The sequence below is a fragment of the Rhinolophus ferrumequinum genome, chromosome 7, assembly GCF_004115265.2.
Source record: "Rhinolophus ferrumequinum isolate MPI-CBG mRhiFer1 chromosome 7, mRhiFer1_v1.p, whole genome shotgun sequence".
NCBI lineage: Eukaryota > Metazoa > Chordata > Mammalia > Chiroptera > Rhinolophidae > Rhinolophus > Rhinolophus ferrumequinum.
Genome location: NC_046290.1, coordinates 73,347,635 through 73,372,944, shown reverse-complemented (window position 1 = coordinate 73,372,944; position 25,310 = coordinate 73,347,635). Strand labels below are relative to the sequence as shown.

Genomic DNA, 25,310 nt, shown 5'->3' with positions numbered 1-25,310 from the left:
CATTCACCTCTTCTCAATTCTTCATTCTTTCATTTAAGCAAGTGTTTACTAAGAACGTACCCTGTGTCTGCCACTCTACTAGACGCTAAGGATACAACAATAAATAAGTTTGGTTTCAGGAAATTTCCATTCAGGAGTGACATCAACCTTTTTTCCTCAACCCTCTCTTTTCTTCTTCTTTCCTCTCTTTGACTATTACTGTTTGCTTTCCCACTTTCTTCTCCATTCTTCTCACTGAACCATATCCTCAACTCCATCCTAAAATAAATACATCGTCCCACCAAACTGTAGGTTGCAGACACCATGGCTTATCCTCCACTTACATCCCTTACACTTAGCACAATGTCTTAAACAGTTACGTGCTCAGCTCAGTTCTGTCCTGTTTTTCTCACTAGAAGCCCACACATTCAGCTTTTTCCCATAATTCTCTAATAACTACCAAGACTCTCCTGATTCCTATAATTTTGAATTATCTACAAAGACCAAAGAACAACCTCAACGTGAGAACAACACAATTTACGACATTCACGCACCAACCAATTCTAGAGCTAAACAGATATATAAACCATTACTGCAACGGTGCAGCAAGGGAAGCGTTAGTTCTCTGGATGTGAGTCATTAGTACAGAGCTGTCTCTTCATGGAAAAATGACACCATCAAGCTAATCACTTCACCTTGCCACATCAGAGCAAGAGAAGTATTTGTGTTTACAACTCTACATCTGTACTGCATTTTGTAAAGCACCTTATTATGGGGTGTATCAGACACCAGCTCTAGAACCAGGCACTCTCAGGTTCAATATTTACTTAGCTTTTCTAAACTTCCAATTCCTACTCTATTAAAATAGAAATTAATTTACCACCTAACTTAAAGTGTTCCTGTGACTACAATGCATATTTTAAAATTTACTAGTAGAGATTTTGAAACATAGTATGTTCCCTATAAATGTAACTTTATATTAGTAACTAATTTTATTAGTTCCATAAGAAACAATTTTTTCTAAAAAGTAACTTTAAGTTTGTCTTCTATTTTTTTAAAAAGTTATCTTTGTTAACATTGGGTTCAAAAAATAATGTTGCTCCCAAGGCAGAGGTAGGATTGAATATATTTTAAATAAAACTACGAACAGGTTATGTTTTTATTATTTATATATTATTTTCAATTACAGACAAGTAAAATAAAGGAATATTACAAGGATGCTACATTAAAAATAGAGAAGCTACTAATAATTAAAAGTTGTGTTTCCCTTCATGTTATTTCCAAGAACTTTAAATTTTGGGAAAGTGAAAAATTTTCAGTTTCATGAGAAAATATAAGCTTATATTTCTTTGTTACCCTTGGTGCAAATAAAACAGTGAGTATGTGTACAGACACACATACACACTCACACACATACATGGTGATTTGATGTGACATAACAGTAATAATATCACCACAAATCTAAAAGGAAGCAAAAAATAAGAACTTATTGATTTTTTTCATGTTTATAATTTGGAAAAATTCAAAGGAAGATGTTTGATTATAGGGAACATCATAATTACCTCATAAACTGTAGTGCTGCTTTTTTTACTTGCTATTTTTACTCTGACAACAAGCTCGAAAGGGAGAAATGAGATGAAAGCTAGATTCCTGGTCCACTGCTATAACGAGCAAGTTTAAACCATCTAGACCACCTAACCCCATTTATCAGAAACCACTGGCAGTTGTAGCAAAGTAGGTTAAAATCCAAATCTGCTAATACCTTCTACTTCCTTTAGTAATCAGTCAGCCTTCTGAAAACAACAGCACTTGAGCTTTCAATGAGGAATTAAATTTGAGGCTTTATTATGCTAAAAAAATTTTAGTACACCTGTCAGCTCATGTATTAGAAGAGTGAGGTGGTACTTATGATTTCTTTTCAAATTCCTTTTATGTGCTAAATCAACTTTAACCCAGAAAGAGAAAGAAAACTGCCATGAGATTACTCGGTGCCCTAAAGAACTGGAAAGGCACCAAAAGTTGAAACAAAGGCCTAGAAGAGCTATCAATACTTTTCCCTGGGCAGATCTATTCTGTTAGAATTTCCTTCCTGTTTAGGTTTACCAATGAAGGCCCGAGTTAGAAAAAAGACAAGAATAAGGAAAGGAAAAGGAGACGGAGGAAAGTAGTAATATTAGTTTCCTCTACATTTTCTAATTCCTGATCATGTCAAGAAAATAGTTCCTTTTCTTGAGGCTTTTATCTTTCGACAGTCTGAGCAAAAAAAAAAAAAAGAAAAGAAAAAAAAAGAAAAAATAGAGTAAAAGTAAGTCTTTTAAGTCAAAACTTCTTAATATTTCTAAATCTCTACAGATCTACGGTTGCAAATTCAAAGTAGAAAAGACAAATGATTTAGAAGAATGGAATTATCTGGGGGAAAGTATGTTCCCTTTTTTACCACCATTCCCCTAAATAAAAAGAAAAAATGGGATGGATTAATTGAAGAGAAAAACACGCTAGTAATTACAGTTTTACCTATGATGACATAATAAATGTAAGAATAGTTTGCAAATTTCGAAGCACTATTCACAGTGATGTCATTGTTATATATTTTGCACACAAATATAATAGTAACAGTTCAAATGGTTTATTTATATTTTTAAATTAATGGTGTACTAAACAATTGTTATGTAAAACATTTAAAAGTCATAAAATGACATTGCCTAAAAAAAAAAAAAAACTGACATAATACTTAACATTTCCTGAGTGCCAAGCACAGTTTTAAGCACTTTATAAGTAAGCACTTAAATTCGCATCATTCTTATAACAACACTATTATTATTTTTATTATCATATAAGGAACTGAGGCACAGAGAGGTTAAGGATCTTGTCTGAGGTCACAGAGCTGTTAAGTGGCAGACCTGTCATTAGAGCCCAGGCCTTGCAGGACATTTGGTCCTGTCCAAAACATCTACTGAAGACATTCAGTCCACGTGAAAAGGTTCTGTCCAAAATGTCCCTAGAAACATCTGAACCACATCTAAAGGTCCTTGAGATTTGGTCCTATCCCAAAATGTCCCAAACATCCCAAAATGTGCACGGGGGTCCATACCAAAAGGTCCTTGATATTTGGACTTGCCCCATAATGTCCGTGGAGACATTTGGTCCATGCCCGAAAGTCCTTGAAGTGTGAGGATACCAAGAGCAGAGCCATGGACAAGTTATCACCTAGGTTCTTGGTGGTCACATTCAAATACGGCCACCAACCTCACAACGATACTGACAGAATCAAGCCCACATTACTGAAACTGTTCACAGACAGAATGAAGAGAAAGCCAATAGGGTTGATACATACTTGAGAGCAATTGCTCAACTTCAGAGTAACCTTGCCAAACTTCATAATGAGGAAGAACAAGAATAAACATGAAATCCAAGATTCCTCATGATTACAGGAAAATAATATCCATACAATTTGAACAAGGTTCAATGTCTGCATTGTGCAATGAATCATGGACCAATGTCTCTGTGCACATTTTGGGACAGGACCAACTATCAAGGACCTTTTGGTATGAACCAAATGGCTCCAGGACGTTTTGGACAGGACCAAATGTCCACTAATCGAGCCCAGGCAGCTTAGATCCTAAGTCTATGATTTTTACAACTAATACCCTCCATCTCAGTAATTCCACCTCATAAAATTTATTCAATATATATGCTTCAACAAGTGTACAACAAGATGTATTTACCAGGATGTTTATTGTGGCACTATTTGTAATCTCAATAATCAAAGGTGAACTTGTTATGATGGTAATGCCACATAACCTTCAGGCACCTCACTTGCATGATACCTTCTAAGTCTCTGTACTTAATTTTATATTTGTAAATATGTTATCATATTTCTTTTAGATCCCCCCCACCCCCAAATTTTATCAGGTTCAGGCCCACAAAACCTGCATCCACTCCTGGCAATATGAAAAAATTGGAAATAATTTAGATGTTCATCAATAAATAACTAAATTAAGTAAATTATGTTGCATGAAAGTAAAATACTGTACCCTATTAAGATCTCATATATTTTAAGAAACGAGGATGAGGTAAAAGACTATGCATAAAATAATCACTTAAGAAAACAGTTTATATACATGTCGTGCTTGTATATACTTTCTGGAAAGACACATGAGTTTTTTTTTAATGAATTAACACTGCAAGTTAGAAATGGGATCTACAAAAAAGAGGGAGAACTTTGATTTTCATTGCATATTCTTTTGTAAGATTTTGCAGATTTTATCACCTGTATGCATTAGTTTATTTTTAAAGATTTAATTGTATTTAAAGATACAAAAGCCTAAAACAACTATTGTGGATAGTTAACAAGTTTTCAGCACTTACACAATACTTTTTTTAATGTCGTCAAACCACTGCATATCATTATCTGATCTTACACCACTCTTACAGAGACCAAACTTCCTAAAAAATTATAAATTATAAATTCATAATTTATAAATTAAAAATTTCCAACACTGTTACATTAATTGTGAAAGTTGGGTTAAATAAAAAACATGGAATAAGGGTTACAGTTGCCTGAATTTACCTTCGTGACATCTCTTTTTCCTCTATTACTGTGATGTAAATTAAGAAATAAACCATTTCTTGTGATCTCTCCCTTAAAATATATTAATCATTTCAATAGCATAGCAATTTATGGATGACCTTCTATAACATGACGCAAATCTTTATTAGCTTTTCTCAAGATTAAATAGAAGATGGCTCATCATCAACCAAGCAAAAGTTATGAATTTGTTAAAAATATCCATCTCCTCATATACGACCTAATCAACCTCCAATCCAATAAATCCACCTGCCTTCTATGTGACTTCTTTGTTTCCCTTAAGCAAACTGTCCCTCTAACATGTTATCTGCCTCTTATTATTTTATATATTTCCAAATCTTTCCAACTCGCTCAATCAGAAAGTATTCCCCTAACACAGCCTCACATAATTGTAGTACATGTTCAACCAAAGACCAAACTTGAGCTAAGACTATAAATGAAAATAGCCAAAAACAAACTTGATAAAACCAAGATTCTGCTTAAGACATGAGAGTATTGAAGTCACTGTATTGATTGACGAGGTGAATTCAGACAGTCTAAAGGGTAAAAATGGTGTCATTCCCTACAATAGGAGTCAGTAAACGTTTTGTAGAAAAGTCTAGAGAGTAAATATTTTAGGCTTTTGAACCAAGAGGCAAAATCAAGGAATATTACGTAGCTATTAACATAATAGATGAGAAAACAAATATTCATAAATATTTTATTGACAAATCCAACACATAATAATAATTGGGTACAATTTACCAAAACACCAATCTACTAATGAGAAGGATAGAAATCTTTTGAGGGTGATAATATTTACCTTCATTGGGTTCCAAGTTAGTGCTTATCCTCAAAATCAACTATAAATGTTCACTTGTTAATGCAGATATGTAATGAGATTTTATGTATTTCATCTTTAAAGATATCTTTTCAAATAGATGGGTATTGCCAAATACCAGTATCAATCTATGAGCATATGATTTTAATTGAATATATTTATTGCTAAGCAGGCATTTATAAAATTATATTGCATGCTTTTTAGGAAGTCATTATATTACAGACTCACCACTTGTAATTCAAAGTTAGGTGGGAATTCCTCAACTGCACATATAAATGGATTCTGAAATGTCTAAATATTTGCACCAAGGTCCAAACCTCGCTGCTGGAAATACAATTTGAGCTCAGAAAATTCTTCAGTTACAACGTTTGTGGGAGTGGTGATCTTGCTTCATGTTTTAATGTTTAACAACACAGGAAGACTATAAAACAGCCTGATACTACCTGGGACTCAAATAACATTAGTTGTCATCTAAATGACTTTACTGCAGTATAAGTTCTACATATTAGCACTAGCTTGTAATTTTAAGTTGAATTCAATAGGAAAACTATCAAAGTCTTTAGCACAAGCTAACTTCCAAAACTTTGGGAAGTTGGTGGTCAATAACGGTAGCGGAGGGAAATTCTGGTTATTTAGAAATATTTCAATCTGGGCTCTGAGCTCACAAAAAGTCACAGTGAAACTTTTCCACTTCTAAATTATCAAAGTCCTATATGATGGGGCAAGTCAAGATATTTAGTTTTAATTTCTGACAAAAATCCATGTTCCACAAGAGCAAATAAAGGTCACTGTTGGCATTGATTCAATAACATATGGTTAGATTCAAATATTTTCCACAAAGTATTTGCTAATGAATAATACAATGAATAACTATAGGATTTAAACACTTAATATTTTCACGTTTTGTAAATTCATTCAACAAAGCCTCTTTTTAATCCACACGTATTTTTCACACCATCATTTGTAACACATCTTAACAGATTCTACTTCAGTTTACATTGGATAATTGTTTTCTTAACTTTTTTGAAAATATTCTTGTTTGTATTGTATCCACATGGGCTATTCACAGAGAGTAAGTCTTCAGTTACTTAAAACTTGGCATTGACTCTTCAAATAAACAACTGAGCAGTTTTGATTGCACCTGATGACTTATCAAGAGTCAGGGAAAACCACTTAAAATCATCTGTCTTTTTATTTTAATCAATTAACTAATAATGTAGCTCCCAATATCTCAACTCTTCAAGCAAATGTTCTCACTAAAAGACTAATAGTCATAAACAAGTTTATTTTCTCTAGACATATCCCTTCAGTTGCCGCAGTGAAATACTAATTAATTCACCACTGGTAAATAGCTTTCCTTGCTTAGCTAACAAATGAGCCATCCAGAAACTTATTTTGATTGCATCCTCATTTCATAGTTTATTTCTCTGAAGAAAGTCTCCTGTGATGAGGTATTCCATTTTAAATTTTCTAATTTTTCTGACTAGTGCCACCCTGTGAGCTGGTAAGATTGAAATGAGTGTTTAATCTGGAAATATAAACATATATTATTTTAGCAGAGCCACAGTGTCACTGCATAATAAACACAATGCTTTACCATCTAATTCAATAACAACATAATCCAAACTCCACTGTGTCTTACAATGTGACATTCAAAATCCATTTTCTCTTCTTGTTTTGACTTGATATGCATGCACTGATAATAAAAAGTAAATAAAATGATGTAGTTATAGTAATATGTGTGGCACTCAAAATGCTGTTGAGTTCTAACTGTGTAACTGAGATCCGGAGTGCACCACGTAGCAATATAAAGTGATGAGAATGCCATTATTGGCCTATGTCTCAACAGTTCAACTTTGCCATTGTAGCAGGACATCACCTATAGACAACAGGTAAATAAAGGGGGGTGGCTGTGTTGCAATAAAACTTTATTTATATACTCTGATGTTAAAATTTCATATAATTGTCATATATCACAAGTTGTAATTCTCCTTTTGATTTTTTAAATCATTTAAAAATATAAACAGCATTCTCAGTTCAGAGATTGCACAAAAATAGGTGGTAACCTAGATTTGGCCTCCAGGCTGTGGTTTGCTGACTCATGTCGCTCAAAATCCAAGAAAATCACTTTTCCACATAGAGAATTACCATTCTTCAATTAAGAGATCTTATTTATATCCCATTGTAAAATGTAAACACATTCTGACTTTAAATTTTAAAAACTGTATTGGGAAACAGGAGGCCTGAGGTTGGGCTTTAGTGTAGAATACAAGACTATACACATTTGACACAACTGTCTGAAATTCAAATATATTTCCTATTGATAGGTAGCAAAGTTTATAATAAAGAGACCTCATTTGAAACTAGAAAATTGAATCAACACAAGAACTAAACAAAACCTTAACTCTTTATCATTTTAATAAAATCAATCAAAATTCCTCTTTCGGCAGACATGTTAAAGCCCATATTATTATGGAATAAGTTGCTATCTGGAATTTGCCTTGCTTAAAACTACTGATGTGCTAATTCATAACTCCATTTACCGTGCTTTAAGTTTGAGATAGATCACAAACGGATGCGCCTCATCTATCCAAAATGTCCAAACCCATAAAACAGACACTTACACATATTCTTCTGATGTTCAAAATTTCGTAGACCTCATTTTTTCAGGTTATTTTGATAAACTAAAATTACTGAGTAAGAAATTTTTCAATTAAACAGTGACTACATTGGAGGAAATACTTGCATATATAATCTTAATAGATGATTATAAAAATCAATAAAGTATAGCATCTCTTCCAGCATTTGGCAAAGAAGAGAGCCAAAAAAAAAAGGCAGATGAGGAGGGGTGGAGGAGAGCAAGAAGAGAGGCTACAAATAATAGAGACAAAGGGAGAAACCTCAGATTCAAGCCTGAAAGTAATACCACCTAAGAGCATGTATAGTGGGAATTACACATTCTCAGGTATCCAGTGCTAGAAAGTATCAGAGACTGAGAAATAGCCTTGTAACACAATCATAATCTGCCAAAAAAAATTTCCTATAAATAGGAAATAAACAATCTTATAGATAATTGAGTTTAACTCTTCTATATATATACATATACACCTTTATATAGTTGATAGATATTAAGAATATATTTTACTAACAATTGTCACCCCAATAAATTTTAAAAAATTAAAAAAAAAAATCAACTACTATCACCTAGTTTGGGTTAAAGGTTTCTTTTCAAATATTTATGATGCAAGAAAATCAGTAACAAAATTTTAAAATGTGTACTGATAAATTTATAATATTGCATTTTTTACACTTGATAATAGATGATATCATACTGTATATAAATCCTTTGGCAACTTGATTTTTCTAGTTCAATATGCTTTTCATATTTATTTATATTGGTCATTAGTTCTCATCATGTGTAAAATGAAGACAGTTGAACAAAAAGGCACAAGGAAATATTTTTAATTTGTGGAACAATACCTGGGATTTAGTTTGCTCTATAGGAAAGAATGAGTTTCCAAATAAATATTTTAGCAAATAAAAAAAAAAAAGAATATGATAAAATGCTCAGTGGCACATATTTAGATGGGTAAATGCAGTAACTTTCTCATTAACATTATATCATTAGATTTTCATCAAGGCTGAAAAGGGGCAGGCAGCAACACTATATAATCTTGTTTTGGATATAGATACTAGTTGTGTAATAATCCCAGAACCTCTTACATTTATTTGAGAAAACCCTACACTATATTATAAATAGAAACCAAGAATATAAATTATTAAATTTATGAGTAAGTTTCTGTAATGAAAATGACAATTTTCATTTTTTATTTTACATTTAAGAATCTTTTAAAAAGGGAAAAGAAAAAAATTAAAAGTATCTTTTTATGACTAAGAAAGTGAAAGAGATAACCTTAGGGAAAGGGCATGGCATCTATTAAACTTCAAATACCTTCCAAGACAAGGGTGACCCAGAAGTATGGCAGATCGGAAGAAAAAACAAAGTTAAAAGTGAAATGGAATTCTTGTTAATCTATTGTAAAAATGCTAGTTTTTGCCAATAATTCTATACAATTTGAGGAATATAAGCTCATTAGAAAGTTTAAATAAAAGACATTCTATTTTTCATTTTTTCTTTTATTTATTTAAGTGTGTTTTCTCCGGACCCATCAGCTCCAAATCAAGTAGTTGTTTCAATCTAATTGTGGAGGGCACAGCTCACAGTGGCCCATGTGGGGATCGAACCCAGCAACCTTGTTAAGAGCACTGCGCTCTAACCAACTGAGCTAACCAGCTGCCCCTAAAATACATTCTTTATATAAAAGATATTCAAGTAGAGCAGTAGTCCTCAGCCATTTGGGGCCATGAAACCCTCTTGGACCTCCCCCCAGAAAGCAACACACACTTTTCTACAAACAATTTTAGTGGACTTATGGCAGAGATTTTCAATCCCGTCTGCACATTAAAATCACCTGAAAAGAGTACCAAAAATTCCAATGCCTGGATCTTACCCTCAGAAAATCTGATTTAGTTGGTTTGGGTTGGGTCTCAGGCATCAGCATTTTTTTAAAGCTCCCTAAGTGATGCTAATATGAAGCCAGATATGAGATCCACTATTCAGAAACTCCCTCACATCTCTCCAGTCTTCATTTACTCACTCATTCAACACAGATGTTAATTAATCATTCACAACATCTGACATCTAGCCAAGAATCTTGAAGAGTCCAAGAGAAATGTGCTCCAATTTTCTCTTTGTTTCATACTCGCTGCTAATCAGCAGTCTGGCAGATTGCCAGTATGACTCCTATTTATAGAAAAATTCTCCAAGAGTCAGAAATTAATGATTCTCACTTCTAAACTAATGTAACTTTTCACAAAGAACAGGGTAATCCATCTCTTAAACAAACATAAAAGAATACAAAGCAAAAAAGAAAAATGTTTCTGAAGCTTTCCTTAACATCATTCCTTATTAATGCATTACAGCATTTAAACAGGCTAAGGAAAAATGTAGAACACAAGAAAGCACGGGCCATAAAATATTAGCATTTTCATACAGAGCTTTTGAAAGTGTTTTATTCTAAAACAATATAAAGCAAGGTAATTCAGGAACAAATGCTTAGAGAAAGGATACGGAACAGACACAAAGGGAAGAAAAATAAATACCTGGAGAGAGTCATACTAACAAAAAAAGGCAAAGAAATGAGAAATAAAACCACATTTATTTAACATTATTATAAACATTGGCCCCAACATGCTTTCCAACTTACTCCATCCATTGACCTCCATTTCAAGATATATTCTATGTATATATAAACATATATATGTACTATTCTTTAATTAACAGGCTCAGTCCATAAATACTATTCTGTAATTTGTTTTTGCTCTTTATCATATACTTTGGATATCTTTCCATACAACCATATAATATTAACAAGCTATATATCTTTTATTATTTAAAACCTTCATAATGGAAAAATTGTGGAGATAGTATGAATGTATCATAATTCATTTAACCAACCCCTTATTGATGAATATTTAAGGTGTTTCCAGTGTTCTGCCAAAAGAAAAGGACTGTATTGAGACTTTTATAGTCCCTGGCCTCTATCCAAATAATATCATATATAAAAGTGATTTCTCAGAAACCCTCATTCATATGCAGATATTAAAAAGTGAAAAAATTTAACCTACAAATTGTTTGCAATATTTTTCTGTACACTGAATTTAATAATTAATGAAGGTGACATATTATATCTTATAACAGTTTCTTTTCATCTTTTAGAACTAACAAAAAAATTTCAGATCGCAAATATTTTCAAAGGCCTTGAAAAACCTAAGCACTGTGCTCATACTCCTTAATGTATAAAACCACCTCAAGCAATAAAACAAATCAAAACAAAAAACTAATACATAGAGCCTACTATGTGCCAAGGACTATTCAAAGCGTTCTACATTAATTCATGCGTGTAACAATCTTCACAACACTGTGAATTGGATGCCATTATTATTACCATTTTACAATTAAGAAAACTGAGTTACAAAAGAATTAAAGAATCTGTCTAGTTTCACAATGATAATAAGCCGTACTGTCAGGATTCAGTGCCAGGCAGCCCACTATATTATTCTTGTATACATATCTTTGCATACTTGTAGGCAATCTAAGGTAATTCCACTAATATATGGATATATATATGATGTACAGAAAGATTTGCCTCTTGTATTACATTAAATATATATACATATATACATATGTATATATATACACACACACACATGCACATATATATTAATGTAATTACCTTAGATTATCTCAACAGTCTCAAATAGACACATTGAATAACTCATTCTTGGTATAAAATTCTTGAAGAAAGCCTAATTTTAAATTCATATCCTGAATTTAGACACTGCTGAATGAAATGTAGCTAAAGTTGTGCCTCAGTAAGATGTAAGCAAGTAAATCTATCACATTATCAAAGATTTATTATCCTTAACTTATTACTTTACATTTTTGTTCATTTCATCACCATAATTAAGAAATAATGATTTATGAGTATAACTAGTTTTGCTCTCATTATACCCTGAAAAGCAATAAAACAAATTCTTCTTTGGCTACAAAATCCCTTATTTTACATAAGCTTGTAAAAGATAGCTATTTTTAATTTTACAACATTAATATCCAATATCTATATGCTCATTCTTGCTCAGTGTTTATTAAAATAAATTGATCAATTTTAGTATAAAGTCCTTGAAAGTATTAACCCTTGCAACCTTAAATACACAATAAATATATTTTGATCCATAAATGAATAAATTTTTTGGGAGCAATATAATGATTAAAAAAAAAAAGGAGTAATTTATGGCACATTCCTTCATCAGGCAGCACAGGAATTAAGAAACGGAATTTGAGAAACTCTACCATCCATTTTACACCATGCATTCAACTCCACTGTTTAGAGCAGTTTGTCAACCTCGGCACTGCTGACATTTTCACCAGATAATTCTTCACTGTAGGAGGCTGTCCTGTACACTGTAGGATGTTCAGCAGCATCCATGGCTTCCACCCATCACATACCCTCCCACCTGATAAACAAAAAGGTCTCCAGATATTGTCAAATTTCCCCAGGGGACAAAGTCAACCAGGGTGAGAACCACTGGTTTAGAGATAACTGACACTGTTAACAGTATATCTAGGGCTTCAAATCTTGGGGGACAGCTTCAAGAATCCCAATATGGCTACTAGGAAACACTTCTAATGCAGGGTACTCCCATGCCTCCATTCCTCTCATCAACAGTCAATCCACCATAATTATTGAGCCTTCATCTTGCACAGGTGATTTGACAAGTATTTGTTAGTTTCTTCAATCCCATCTGGCCATCTTTAAAGATATTAAACTCCTTTCCAAGAGCTAGTCCCAGGATCCTACCACTCAGTTACTTATCTACAATATTACAATGTTACTGAACAATAGAAAGGAGATTGTTTAATTATATTAGATGGGGACTCTTGGCTGAGTCTTTTGAGGAAAACTTCCAACAGGTCAGATGATACAACATGCCCAATATTGAAGAGAAAATGAGTGCATAATCATTTCTAGCTGTGGTTCTGACACAGAAACAAGTACACACAGTGCTTATTAATAGATATGTTTCTTTGTGTTGCTCCTGAAAAAAATCAAGAGATAGGTTAAATATTTAAAAGTAGAATGCCTTAATCATGTTTTCTAAATTTAAAAATGTACTATTAATAGGCTTTAATATTTGAGAAAGACTAAAAAAAAAAAACTAAGATTTCTCAAATCTCTTTTAAAATTTTATGCAACAGCAAGAACAAAGAGAAGAAGGAATTGATTCACTAGCCTACAGACATCCCTGCTAGAAGACATCCCTGCTTAAAGAGAAAAGAATTCAATTAAAAGTCAAATTTTTGTACTGAATGAATGCCGCTGACATCTATGAGTCTCTTATTTCTAATACTCAGTGTCCTCATTTCCAAAATAGTTCTGCCAATAAGTTTTGAGGATGATATGGGTTTTAAAAAAACAGGAATAAGTTTTGAAAAGAATAAAGCATTATTTCAATATAATAAGATATTAGCAATCACTAGATGAATACATCACACAGAATTTTGATTTTTCAGAATACCAAAATTAGTGGATAATGAGTAAAAGTTAACATATTTCTCAAAACACTTCATTCTGACCAAACAACAGTTTATTTTTATTTTACTTTTCATTATTTGCAAAAAATAAAAATTGGTATTTTAAATCTGATAATGGACAACTATAAATAAATAATTTAAACTGCTCAGGCTTTTCAAATACTTACATTGCTTGCAAACTTTCTGCTGTTAAATTATTCCACATAATCTCATTTGCCTGAAGATTTTCATTGTCTTCTAGTAAGGAAGTATCAAACTCAATTTCTTGCTCTTTAGCAGCAGATGTTCTAGTAAAGCATGCCAAATAATTTTGATCAATATGAATATCTTATCATAATATAACTTAGCCAAAGGCAGAATAATTTTTCTCATCCAAAACTATGTTAACAAAGTAGCATAAACACAAATAGAATAATCAAATTAAACTCCAGGCATCAAAAATCTAGTCATACAATTTCGGCCTTCCTCACTTATAGACTACAGATATTAACTGGTTTTATTCCTGTCACAATGGTAATGAGTATAAAATAAGATGACGGATGCATGGAAAAGTAATTGGTGCATTATAAAGTTTAATACACAGTGTCATAGTATTATTATGTGAGTCTTAAAAAGAAAATATAATTTCATAGATTAAATATGGATTTAAGCAATGATGTAGTCATGACTGAAAACATTTTAAAGATCATTATATAATTGTTACATCATTAAGAAAGGACTTTGAAAATAATTAAAAGCAGACAAATTTATCTGAAATATCCAATGTGCTAACAAACTCTTCAATGTTTCTTATTTTAACTTGGTTAAGTATTTTATGATAGAAAAAATAATACTGTCATCAATATTGAAAGAAGAATGAAAATATACATACCTGTGAACATCTATGAAATTATTGTATTCTGTGCTAGGGTCTATCTGCTCCACCGACATTTGAATCTCTTTATGGACATTCACTATTTCCTCTGTAACAAGACTAGTTATCTGGCTGTATTCATCAAATATACCTTTTCTGAAAACGAAAATAAAATTTTACATTTTTACATTTATCAAGAACACATAAAACCAAACTGATTCAGAACAATAAACGTAAGAAATGTAATATCAGTATTTACAGAGGGTGATTTCATGTACCACGTTTTCATATACCTGGATAGTAAAGTGAAGGGCTTCTACAAATGCACAGATTAACAACTTACATATGATATAAGAACTGCAAATTATATAGAAAAAATGCATTACCTTCTCCAACATGTATTGGAGATGTCTAAATGTAAGGTAAGTGTTAACCACTTTCTATTTCTAAATATTATCATAGAAATGTCGGTTTCCAGAACTGTGGATCAACTCCGGACTTGAACGTTTCTTCCCAGTGTCTGCTACTTCCTTACATGCCCTACCACTTCGTTCTTCCCTTGCCTCTGGGCCTCTACTCTTTTCTATATACTGAATTAGAGAGTTCAACTGGTTCTCTACCTTCAGTGACATCTAGATCTCTTCTGGCCTCCAGTCAGAAGCAAAAAATGTCATAAAATTTACTAGCCGTATCTAATGAACTAAAAAGCAAAAACTATTCTGTTTCAAAGACCGAATCCCCAACTTAAGAATGCTATGCTATAAAAATATACCATTGGTCATTAGTGGCCTCAACAAGTGTGGACAGATAGGCTTACCCTGCATATGCCCTAATATATAAATATCAGGCATTGCTTGTTTGTTTTTTCCAAAATCATTACACCATTTCTCTTACTGTGAATTATTCTCTCAATTATTTATTTTAAATAGCCAAATACTGTTTGGGTTATAAAAAAAAAATAGATTTAAACTGCTCCAAGCCATGTGGTTTGGAATGATTACAGAAATTACCTGACACAATTTTTTAAAATGGGAGGGGGGAATACAGAGAAATTTAATAGACATTTCGTAAATATCACTGGGGTTACAGCACCGTAATTGAAAGTACTGAATGATACAAATGTAAGTGAGCTTATCTAGGTAACTCTTATAAAGCAATACAGTAAGTGGTTATGATGTGGAAATCATTAATATTCACCTTTAAGACAAATAAGGGGAAAATGGATGAAGTCTCCTAATGTTAAATGAATATTTGTAACATGAGATTCAATTTAAGTGATATCATCATATTTGAATTTGGATTTTTGAAATGCCAGATCTAAAATAATTTATTAGAAAGTAAAGATAATATGCTGTGGGAAACCATTCTATGTCTCAAAGAAATGTTCTAGTGATAATGAAGATACCATTATTAAAGATTCATGTGAAGACTCATTTGAAAAAAATATTGATTCATTAAACGAGTAGGAAAAGAAATATTTATGAATCAACAATATGCCTTTAAAGTAGACATAACTAAATTTATGAATTAAATATGTTAAGTAGATATTTCACTATTTTATCAATACTCTTAGATGTTTACATATTTAAATTGACTAAAAACATTGATTTTCTTATTGGGAAAATGGGGAAATCACCTAAACCAGCTAATGAAGTTTACCGAAGGCAGTTTATCTTTTTCTGTTGTCTTGAATCAATATGTATAGTCCACATGTGTGTATTTGACCAAAGTATACTGTTAGCTCCTCGAATGCAAAAATTGTGGCCTACTCATGTCTATATCCCCAAGAAGCATCAAGCAATGTGTTTTGCATAGTAGAACTTTAATAAATATTTGTTGTTTTAATTTCATACAAAAAGATGACAAATAAACCTTCAGAAAATTCTTTGTTTCAGGCTTTTCAGTTGCTCAAGATTTAAATACCCAACCCTCTGGAGACAGATATCCACTTCTTAACACTTGTCAACTAATAAATGTTTTTTCATATAAATTTCTAGTTAATTGGAGCAAAACAAAAACATACAAAAAGAAGGATGATTTGGGAGGCTAGCTAGAAGGTTTAGGAGATGATCATAAAATCAAAGGACACCAGAAGTAACAATCAAAAAGGAACAAAGTAAAACAGGTCTGAAACACCCATTGGGCTGGGTCAATAAGGAAGTTTACAAAGCATAGACAACTTTTATATAAGAGCTTAACTAGGAGAAAAAATAATGTTAAAATCATTTTATGAAAGGAAATCATTTTATATCTAATGAGAGATATCTTACAGTGCTTTTATCATTTCTTCTTGCATCTTCTGTAAGGAGTCCAGAAGCAGAGGAAGTGTGGTATCATAATACTGATTCTGATGAAGCTGGGCCCCTTTTAATGCCAATACATACTGATTATGCAATGTATGAAGTTTCATTGTGGCTTTGTCGTAACGTTCCTTGGCCTTTTCAGTTTCTTTCCCTGAAGAGATCATCGAAGAAAGTTAGCAAAGATATAATTTAAAAGTTTTATCTTCACGGTGTGCAACCACGTTACCATTATTTTATGTTATTTCACATACATTATGAATAATTAAAAGTTTATTAAACGTATACTATGTGCTTACCTCTATGCAAAATGCTGTTTATTTGCTAATACTTTGCACAGAGGCTGCTCTAAAGGAGGCATGCATTACCGTAAATGTTTGGTGAATAAAGGATAATGTACAATTTTTTAATAAAATTGTACAAATATATGATCCTTCTCATGTTCAAGAGCTTACCCTAAATTAAAAAAAGAGTGCACATCAAACTGTATAACCCAGAAAACCAGAAAGTTTGTAAATAATGCTAAATTTTGAGGTCTATATTTGAGGTATCAATAAAGACAAGGAAAGACAGAAGATACTTTGTGGAGAAAACAGACCTTCAAAGATGAGGCAAGTCTGGAAAGGTATATGAAAGACACACCAGATCATAGTTCCTCCCTCTCACTCACTCTTTCACCCTTTCTCCCTTCCTTTCATTCAATGAATATTATTAACTGATCACCACCAGGAACTGTGCTAAACATTGGGAATTCAGTGTTTGGCGAAACAGAGTCCTTGACATAAAGCCTATGGTCTGATGACTTGAAATTCTGAGTGAAAACAGGGAAAGGATAAACAATGTTACATAGGCAAGCAAACAAATAAGCTCAAAGACAGCCAATTTTGAGGAAGCGAAGGAAATATGTCCATCTACATACAGCAATTTTAGGTTGCAAGTGACATGGAAATCAAGCAGAGAAATTGACTTGGTGTGGGAGAAGTCTAGGAGATAATATTATAAACTAGAACTTTTTGTGGTTCCTTTAGTAAAATCATTCAGAAAACATTTACAGATTGATAATAGAAACAAATGTCTATAAATAAATAAAAATGTTAAGTAGATCTTTAATTTTTCATGTAAACTGAAGTAGTACTTCATGTCAACTATTTAGATTTAGGGAATAAATTTTTCCAAATATTTATTAATTTTTCCCTCTTTCCAAATAGTTCTCTAAATGAATCTCTCCCCAAATAGATCTTATGTTGAGAATTTTTGACGCTGGAGGCTCTCCTCTGCTGCCACTCGGTTTGGGCTCAGCACCTGAGTATTCCCTATGGATAGGGATCAGAAAAACATTCCCTATCAGATAATGTCTCCAGTCCAGCACCAAAAGCAGATAAAAAAAGTTTTTGCAGAGAGAGGAGACCTCAGATCTCCCCAGAAAACACCCAGGGAGAGCAACAGAAGAAGAATTCCCTTGGTTTTCCCATCACCCTCTAATGAGACATAGGAACTACATCCAGCTGGTGGAAAAGGAAACAAATCTTTCCAGCAGACTAGTATGTCTCTATGACCAACGAACTCTAGCATTTCCAAATACTAGAACCACCACTGACTTCTCCTCAGAAGCAGCACATAATTATTTCACAGAGTGTAATTCTCTACCCATACCCCATTAGCTGGTTTCTGAATATGGTGATATTAATAACTGTTAAGGTTATTCACAAAATGTTGCCCTAGATAACCTAATTCACTTTATAACCTAAAGACCTTGATTAGGAAATAATTTAATCACCAGAGTATCTTTCCTAACCTCTCTCACTGCTGACTGGAAAGAGGTCCTAACACTTGAGTGGGACGATGGAAGCAAATATATTAATACAGTTTTATTGGAAAGAATCATAAAAATATAACATTAGCCACTAAAGAAATGAGTTGTCTCATTTTTTGACTATAACCCACAGGGATAACATACTTACATGTTTTATGTCATGAACCAGTAAATAATCATACAAATTTTTAAATACACAACTGGTATCACCCTATGAAGGATGTCCTGTGATTTTTAAAAATTCTTTTATAGTTTAATTGTGATTATTTTTAAATGTTCATTCAGTAACCAAGAAATTTTTGCCTCAGTTAATATAAATCTCTAGAGAAGTTTTAACATGTATGTACTGTATGGCACTAAGGATTTTTTTTTTTTAATTTAGGAATTAATTGATCACTTCACTAATACTAATCACAAATGATTTTTAACATTCTCTGGAACACATCCCCCTACATGTTCAGCTACTATAATAGTTTTATCATAGAATACTATATTTACTTACCCATAAACATTGCTGCTTAGCATCCTTCTTGCAGAAATACATTTCAAAAAATGTCCCCAAGAGTCAACGCAATTGATACATCTATGGCCGGCCCCTGGCCAGCCACACAACCTTCCTCTAAAATGACAGCCCCTTTTTCTCCCTACCCACGCAAGTCAGGAGGAGACTCCTACGTGAGGCTGACACCCAAGATCCAAATTGCATACCCGACCAAAGAAGAACCAATCCTTTGGCTGGGAGGTAAGTCACATTCATGCCTGAATGATAGTGAAAGTCCCCAAACACTTAATGCAGAAGCTGCCAGAGCACCCTTTTTAAGGCCCTTTTCTTTAATTTTGGGGGGAGGGTTGTGTTTTTTGCTCTTTTGATACACCATTTTTAAGCTAGTTTAAGTTTCTGTTACTTGCAACCCAATAAATTCTGACAACAGACAATTCAAAAGATCATTGCACTTATGCAGATAAATAATTCCAAATAATAAAGAGTTTTCCAGAGTCCACACATTCATAAGAAAATAAGGCAAGCATTTACCAGGCAAGAATATTTGAGTATTGTACTCTGATTTATTAATTTTCATTATAAGTTTAAAAAGTATAACAAGTGAGTGAATTCCATATTTTATGTCACTTTTTAAAAATATATTACACTTTATATAAACTCCATTATTCATAATTAGTTATTAATTGGATTTTTTAGTATATAACTTCCGGAGTCAAGTTCTCCACACAAACATTTTCATGGAGACATTTAAACAATCTAAACCACCTATCTGTCCTCTTATTTGCACAGATTTTAAACTGCACACTACTCATCTGTCTTTCTAGGCAGTGCAAAATGATTCACTAAATTCACAATACTCAGCTCACTAAGATTTTATGACCCAAAACAACCTTAGAAAAGTTAAGAAGTGCCCAGTTGCTTTTCTTTCTTTATCAGATACGGTGTATGACAACTTGAAGAAGACTATTATAAGCAAAATCTAATGATCAACAGCTTACCAGTGGTCATTAACACAATTTAGAAAAAAGTAAATGCCTTTGAAAACATCCAAGGCAGAATCCATTACATTAAAATAATGTTAACAATAAATTCTTTAAAATTAGCTTTGGACTTAAAAATGAAATTGGGGGTAGGCTTTAGTAGGGTTTGTTGGCAGGGGGAGGTTGTACTATACAGCTCACATACATTTGTGCGTTTGGTTATAATGTGTACTTGTACATTTACACGATCAATTGATTAATCTATCTATATTTCCCTCCTACCCTCCCTCCCTTGTAGGGAAACAGAAAGTTTCAAAAACGTGCTCACTTGGCATGGTTTAGAAACAAATTCTACTGTGCTTCTTCCTGATTCATTTTAAAATAAATACTTAGGGTCCCATCGAGACTACATAAATAAATTCAACATACAGTAATACTATGAGAAAATCAAAGTTACAAATAAAATTTTTAAAATTCCATTTATTTAACAAAATATATTGCAAAAAATTACCTAATACAATTCTTGCCACATAAGCTTTTTGGCTCAGAATATCTCAGATCACTATTATACTTTCTTAACTTTTATAAAATTACAGTTGAGCTGAAAATTAATGAAACATACATAGTGAATAAATTCACACTGACAAAGAATTATACCTCTGTTGTTGTATGCTTTTGTGTTTTTTCTGTTTTTTTATTCTTTTTGTTTTCATTTTTAATGATAAGAGGCAGTGAGTGGGGCATTGTTCTATGTGTCAATTAAGAGAAGAAAAAAATCCTCCCCTACGTAATGAACCTTTTCCTCCTCCACATAATGAAATTCACAAAAGAACAAATTACAATTCTTTTGTCACCACTTGTTGACAAATCTGTTTAAGATTTGTAATAACACAGTGGGTATACAACATGTGATGCCATAAACAATATTATGAGGCTAGCAAAACTCAAAGTTACGTAAGTTTGACATTTACAAGAGACAGGCTAGACTACTCATTAAGCAAGTCTGGAAAGTTAAGTATTTTTTATTATAAACTTCTGAAGTGTTTACCATTTGTTAAATATTATAGTAGAAAGCCAGCAAGCAGACTCTGATTTGAATAACTAAGCATTCTAGTTTTACATTTTTCCTTTCTTTTAAAACATTCCTCCTCAACTATACAAGTTTTACTTATTACTCTGAGTAAGAAGAAAATGAATGGGAACGCATCTTAATTTATAAGTTACTTGGGCCAAATGTCCACATATGTTTCTTTGGCTGGAAGTTAAAATTCAAATATGTATATGGAAATAATGAATGAGCAACCTATTTTACTCAGTGTTACTCTGAAAATAAGTCAGGAAGTCAGTTTTTGTCTTAGCTTCTCCTCTGATTAGCTCTGCCACCCAATCTAATTTTAGCTTCTAATTTTTAAACCTGGAAGTTAAATTATCTGCTCTTTTCAATTTATTGGATTGTGATGAAGATCAAATGGCAAAAAATTGTCAAAATGCACAGTGAATAGCAAAGGCTAAAGAAGGTACTGAAACTAGAAAGCTGAAAAAAACTTTTTTGATCATCTACTCCTATTAAGCATTAAAAATACAATAGGTATAGTTTTACTGTAATACTTTTAATTTCTTGGTATAAGAATATTTGATATATTAATCAAGAAATATTTATTGAAGATGTATTATTAGTTTTAAACTGTTCAAGGAACTAAAATAGGGATCTAACAAAATCATTTAATTTTAAAATTGAACATAAAATACCTTTAAAAAGCAAGCTCTCTAACTCTGTGCAACATCATTTCTTTGCTTATAGTGATTGCTAGATTCAATTGGCTCAGTCTTTTACTAACCTATAAATTAAATGACATACTATATTAAAATCTATATTCTATAATGTAACAAAGCTGTGAATAGTAGGGATTCTGGGTGGCTGGAATAGGGTAACCTATCATAATTCTGAATCTCCCACATATCTAAACCTATTTTTAAAAAGAAGAAAAATAAAACTCACACTCTCAGCATAACTAACAGGCAGAGAATACCCAAATTTTAAATGGTCTATAAATAGAAGCAAGGAAAGCAGTCTTAGAAAGGTAACACTTCAGTGGCAGAAATAGTTAAAATGAAGTAACTTTGGAAACTGTGAAGGAAAAAAAGAAGAAAGAGAGGAAAACTTAAAATCTTGCAGGAAAAAAAAATGCAAGTAAAAATAAGGAAAGGACACATACATTTTTGTCAAGAACATGAAGGGTATGGGATTTTACCCTACTAGCAAGTTAACAAATTAGTCTGCCTTGATTTCATGGATGTGGAAAGAAGACACAAATATTCCTGGGATAGAGATAAAGACAGTTTGTTTCTCACAGCAATATCTGTAGCTAAAGCATCATCATTTGAGTGTGTGTGGGGGGAGAACATAATTTAAAAAGTCAGATGGTAGCAACCTAGTGAAAAATATATGCACCATGTATAATAGAAAAAGAGCTATTTGTTGCAATATATTTAAAAATTCTTAAAACTTTAAGGGGAAAAGAAAGACCAAAAACTCAATAGAAAAAAAACTGGCAAAACACAATTCACAGAAAAATAAATATTTTAAAATGCTCTTCATAATAAAACAAATTAAAATTACAAGATGCTATTTCTCACCTACCAAACTGGCAAACACTCTTTTTTGGCAAGGGTATGATGAAATAGATACTCTTACACATTTCTGGTGGAAATGCAAATTGATAATCCTTATAGAAACAAATTTGGCAATAACAAAACTACACAAACATTTATCTTTTTACTCTGAAATCACACTTTTAGGAAATGTATGCTTAAGATAGTCTTCCAATGACAAAAAAAAAAAAGAATAGAAAAGAAAAAATGCCACACACAAGGTTATTCATGGTAGTAGTGTATATAATTGGAAAAATTAGAACTAAACTACATATCCACACATAGGAAAGTGCTTGAGTAAACTTATAATGAAGTACTAGACAGCAGTTATAAAGAATGAGAGAGCAATCTACATACTGAAATACTGTGATTTTCTCTATACAATTATCAAGTATAAAAGCAAAGTGAAAAAGAATACCACAGTTTGTGTGTAAGGAAGAAAGAGAAATAATTAAAGATATAGTTCTCTAAGTATATAGTTTTGTATAGTTCTCACTTTTGAAACTATTACGTGTAACCATTAATGAAGCAAACAAACAAAATCAGTAAGGATAAGAGAAGGAAAAAACAACTTAAAATGGGATACAACAGAAAGAATTGAACCAAACTATATTTCCAATAACATAACCACACTGAAAGGAGTGGGGAAGAAAGTAACTTTGGAAATTAATATGGGACTAAATAAAAGGATAAATTTGACTAAATAAAATATTTGACTAAAGATAAAAAGTTCTAAACAAATACTGAATGCTAGTTGGTAAGTTTCTTTTTTCAGAAGCATGAGTTAGCAATTCTGAAATTACTTTCTGTTATTTTAATATTGATCAAATTAGTATATAGATTATGAATAACAGAAGCCAGATTTCTCAATATCAGAGAAAGAACTTGCAAATACATAAATAGGAAAAGATAGAATGAACTCTATGATGTTTGATTGGAATTGGAAGTATCAATGTGAACCTTTAGTTTTAATATAGATAAATCGACAGATTCAGAAATAGGCATAGATGTATGTGTGTGTGTGCGCGCGTGATTTGTTTATTTCCTATCTCTGTCCTTTGAGTGGACGTAGAACAAAGACTCTCCATCAGCAATGAGCACACATAGTACCCAAATATTAGTTTCTAAATACTATTTTCCACTAAAAGGAACATGGTTCCTTAGAGAAATGGAGCAGGACCTAGAGCAGGAAAAGTATAAGGCAGAAAATAAATGATCTATGAATAACAGGAACATGCCAAAAGGACAGAGGAGCCAGTTTGAGTTTCTCTCTCACATACTGTGAAAGAAAAGGATAAAACAAATTTGGTAAAATAGTATTTGGGGAATAAAGGTGAAAGTTATATGAAAATTTTTGTATTATTCTTTCAACATTACCGTACGTCTGAAATATCAAAATAAAAAGTTAAAAATGGAAAGCTGTGAAAATCTGATCAAAATTCAAATTATATGAATATCCATTAAATCTAAAAATTTGGATTTAGACTAGATATGAAAAGTCTCATGATTTGTTCTTTAATATTCTTTACATATCAAAAAACTGACTTCCCAGATGGAAAGGAAAAAAAAAGTTGGTTTTAATATATATGTTTCACAAAACAGGTATGTTTCCACTACAAATAATATTAATAGACAAAGACAACCAGAATATGAATAGAAAAACTATCATTCTTCTTTACAAGATTAGGCAAGTGTGTGGAAGAACAACATTTACAACAAATTAAGGGGCACTCCTCCTTTCAATCTTTATCCAGATTCCATGGTGTCCTAGGTTCTATGAGGGACACGTAGTCACTTCCTTAAAAGATACTTGATAAGAAAATCGAAACAGATGTTCACAAAACAGTCATCATAACGTTAGGATATAACTGTAAAAGAGGAAGTATAAAGATCACTGATTTACAACAGATAACCAACCAATCACTAACCTAATAATGCACTATAATATACAAGGTTATATAATAAGTTAATAAATACTCTTAATGAGTGCCTTAAAAGCTACGGGATATATATAGAATGTATCTAGAAAAAAAAAGAGATATTATTGGTTGCCTTTGGAGAAATAAACTGGGTAATGTTTAGGAGAAAAACTTTTCACTGTATGCTCACTTGCTTATACCTTATGATTTTGAATTTGGAACTGTATAAGTATGAAGAGGGAGCCCATGAACCCCACGAAGAAAAGTAAACGATTTAAGAGAACTTCACGAAACTCTCATCAGCATATCTAAACTTTTATCTCTATATAGCTGTATATTTCACCTTCTCTCTTAGACTATCACTATGAATAAACTGCCCTTGCTCTAAAAGACCAATCCATTCACTTGGGTACTAGATCCACCCTCTCTCACCTGCTCAAAGATATTGCTCCAACAATTCTTCCTTCATTCTACTGTATTGCAGCTTTTCCTTTTCTACAGGAGCATTTTCATCAGCAAACAAGCTGTACTAACTCCTAATATTTAAAAAATATCCTCCCTTGACTCTATTTCTTTTAGGTACTTCCCTGTCTTTCTCCTTCCCTTACTGCAAAACTCCTGAAAAGACTTGTCTGTACTGGTTATCATTGGTTTCTTTCCTCTCACTCCTTCTTTAAACCCATCCCATTTAGGCTTGCTTTCTCCTCTAATGCTCCAATCAGACTGTTCTTGTCAAAGTCACCGATAAC

The 25,310-nt window shown here is 32.3% G+C and overlaps 1 protein-coding gene across 7 annotated transcripts in view; it reads right to left on the bottom strand.

Annotated features, from left to right (window-relative positions):
* FER (FER tyrosine kinase) overlaps positions 1-25,310 on the bottom strand; it is a 379,119-nt gene that overhangs the window by 277,292 nt on the left and 76,517 nt on the right. For 6 of the 7 annotated variants that reach the window (XM_033110848.1, XM_033110846.1, XM_033110849.1 and 3 more), the window contains 3 exons: positions 16,666-16,849; positions 14,414-14,551; positions 13,710-13,829 (listed from right to left, as the gene is read on the bottom strand). In XM_033110848.1, the coding sequence (XP_032966739.1) occupies positions 13,710-13,829; positions 14,414-14,551; positions 16,666-16,849 (442 nt within the window). Of the gene's footprint in view, positions 1-12,073; positions 13,047-13,709; positions 13,830-14,413; positions 14,552-16,665; positions 16,850-25,310 lie in introns of those variants that run through there. The other variant, XM_033110852.1, reaches the window with a different exon arrangement.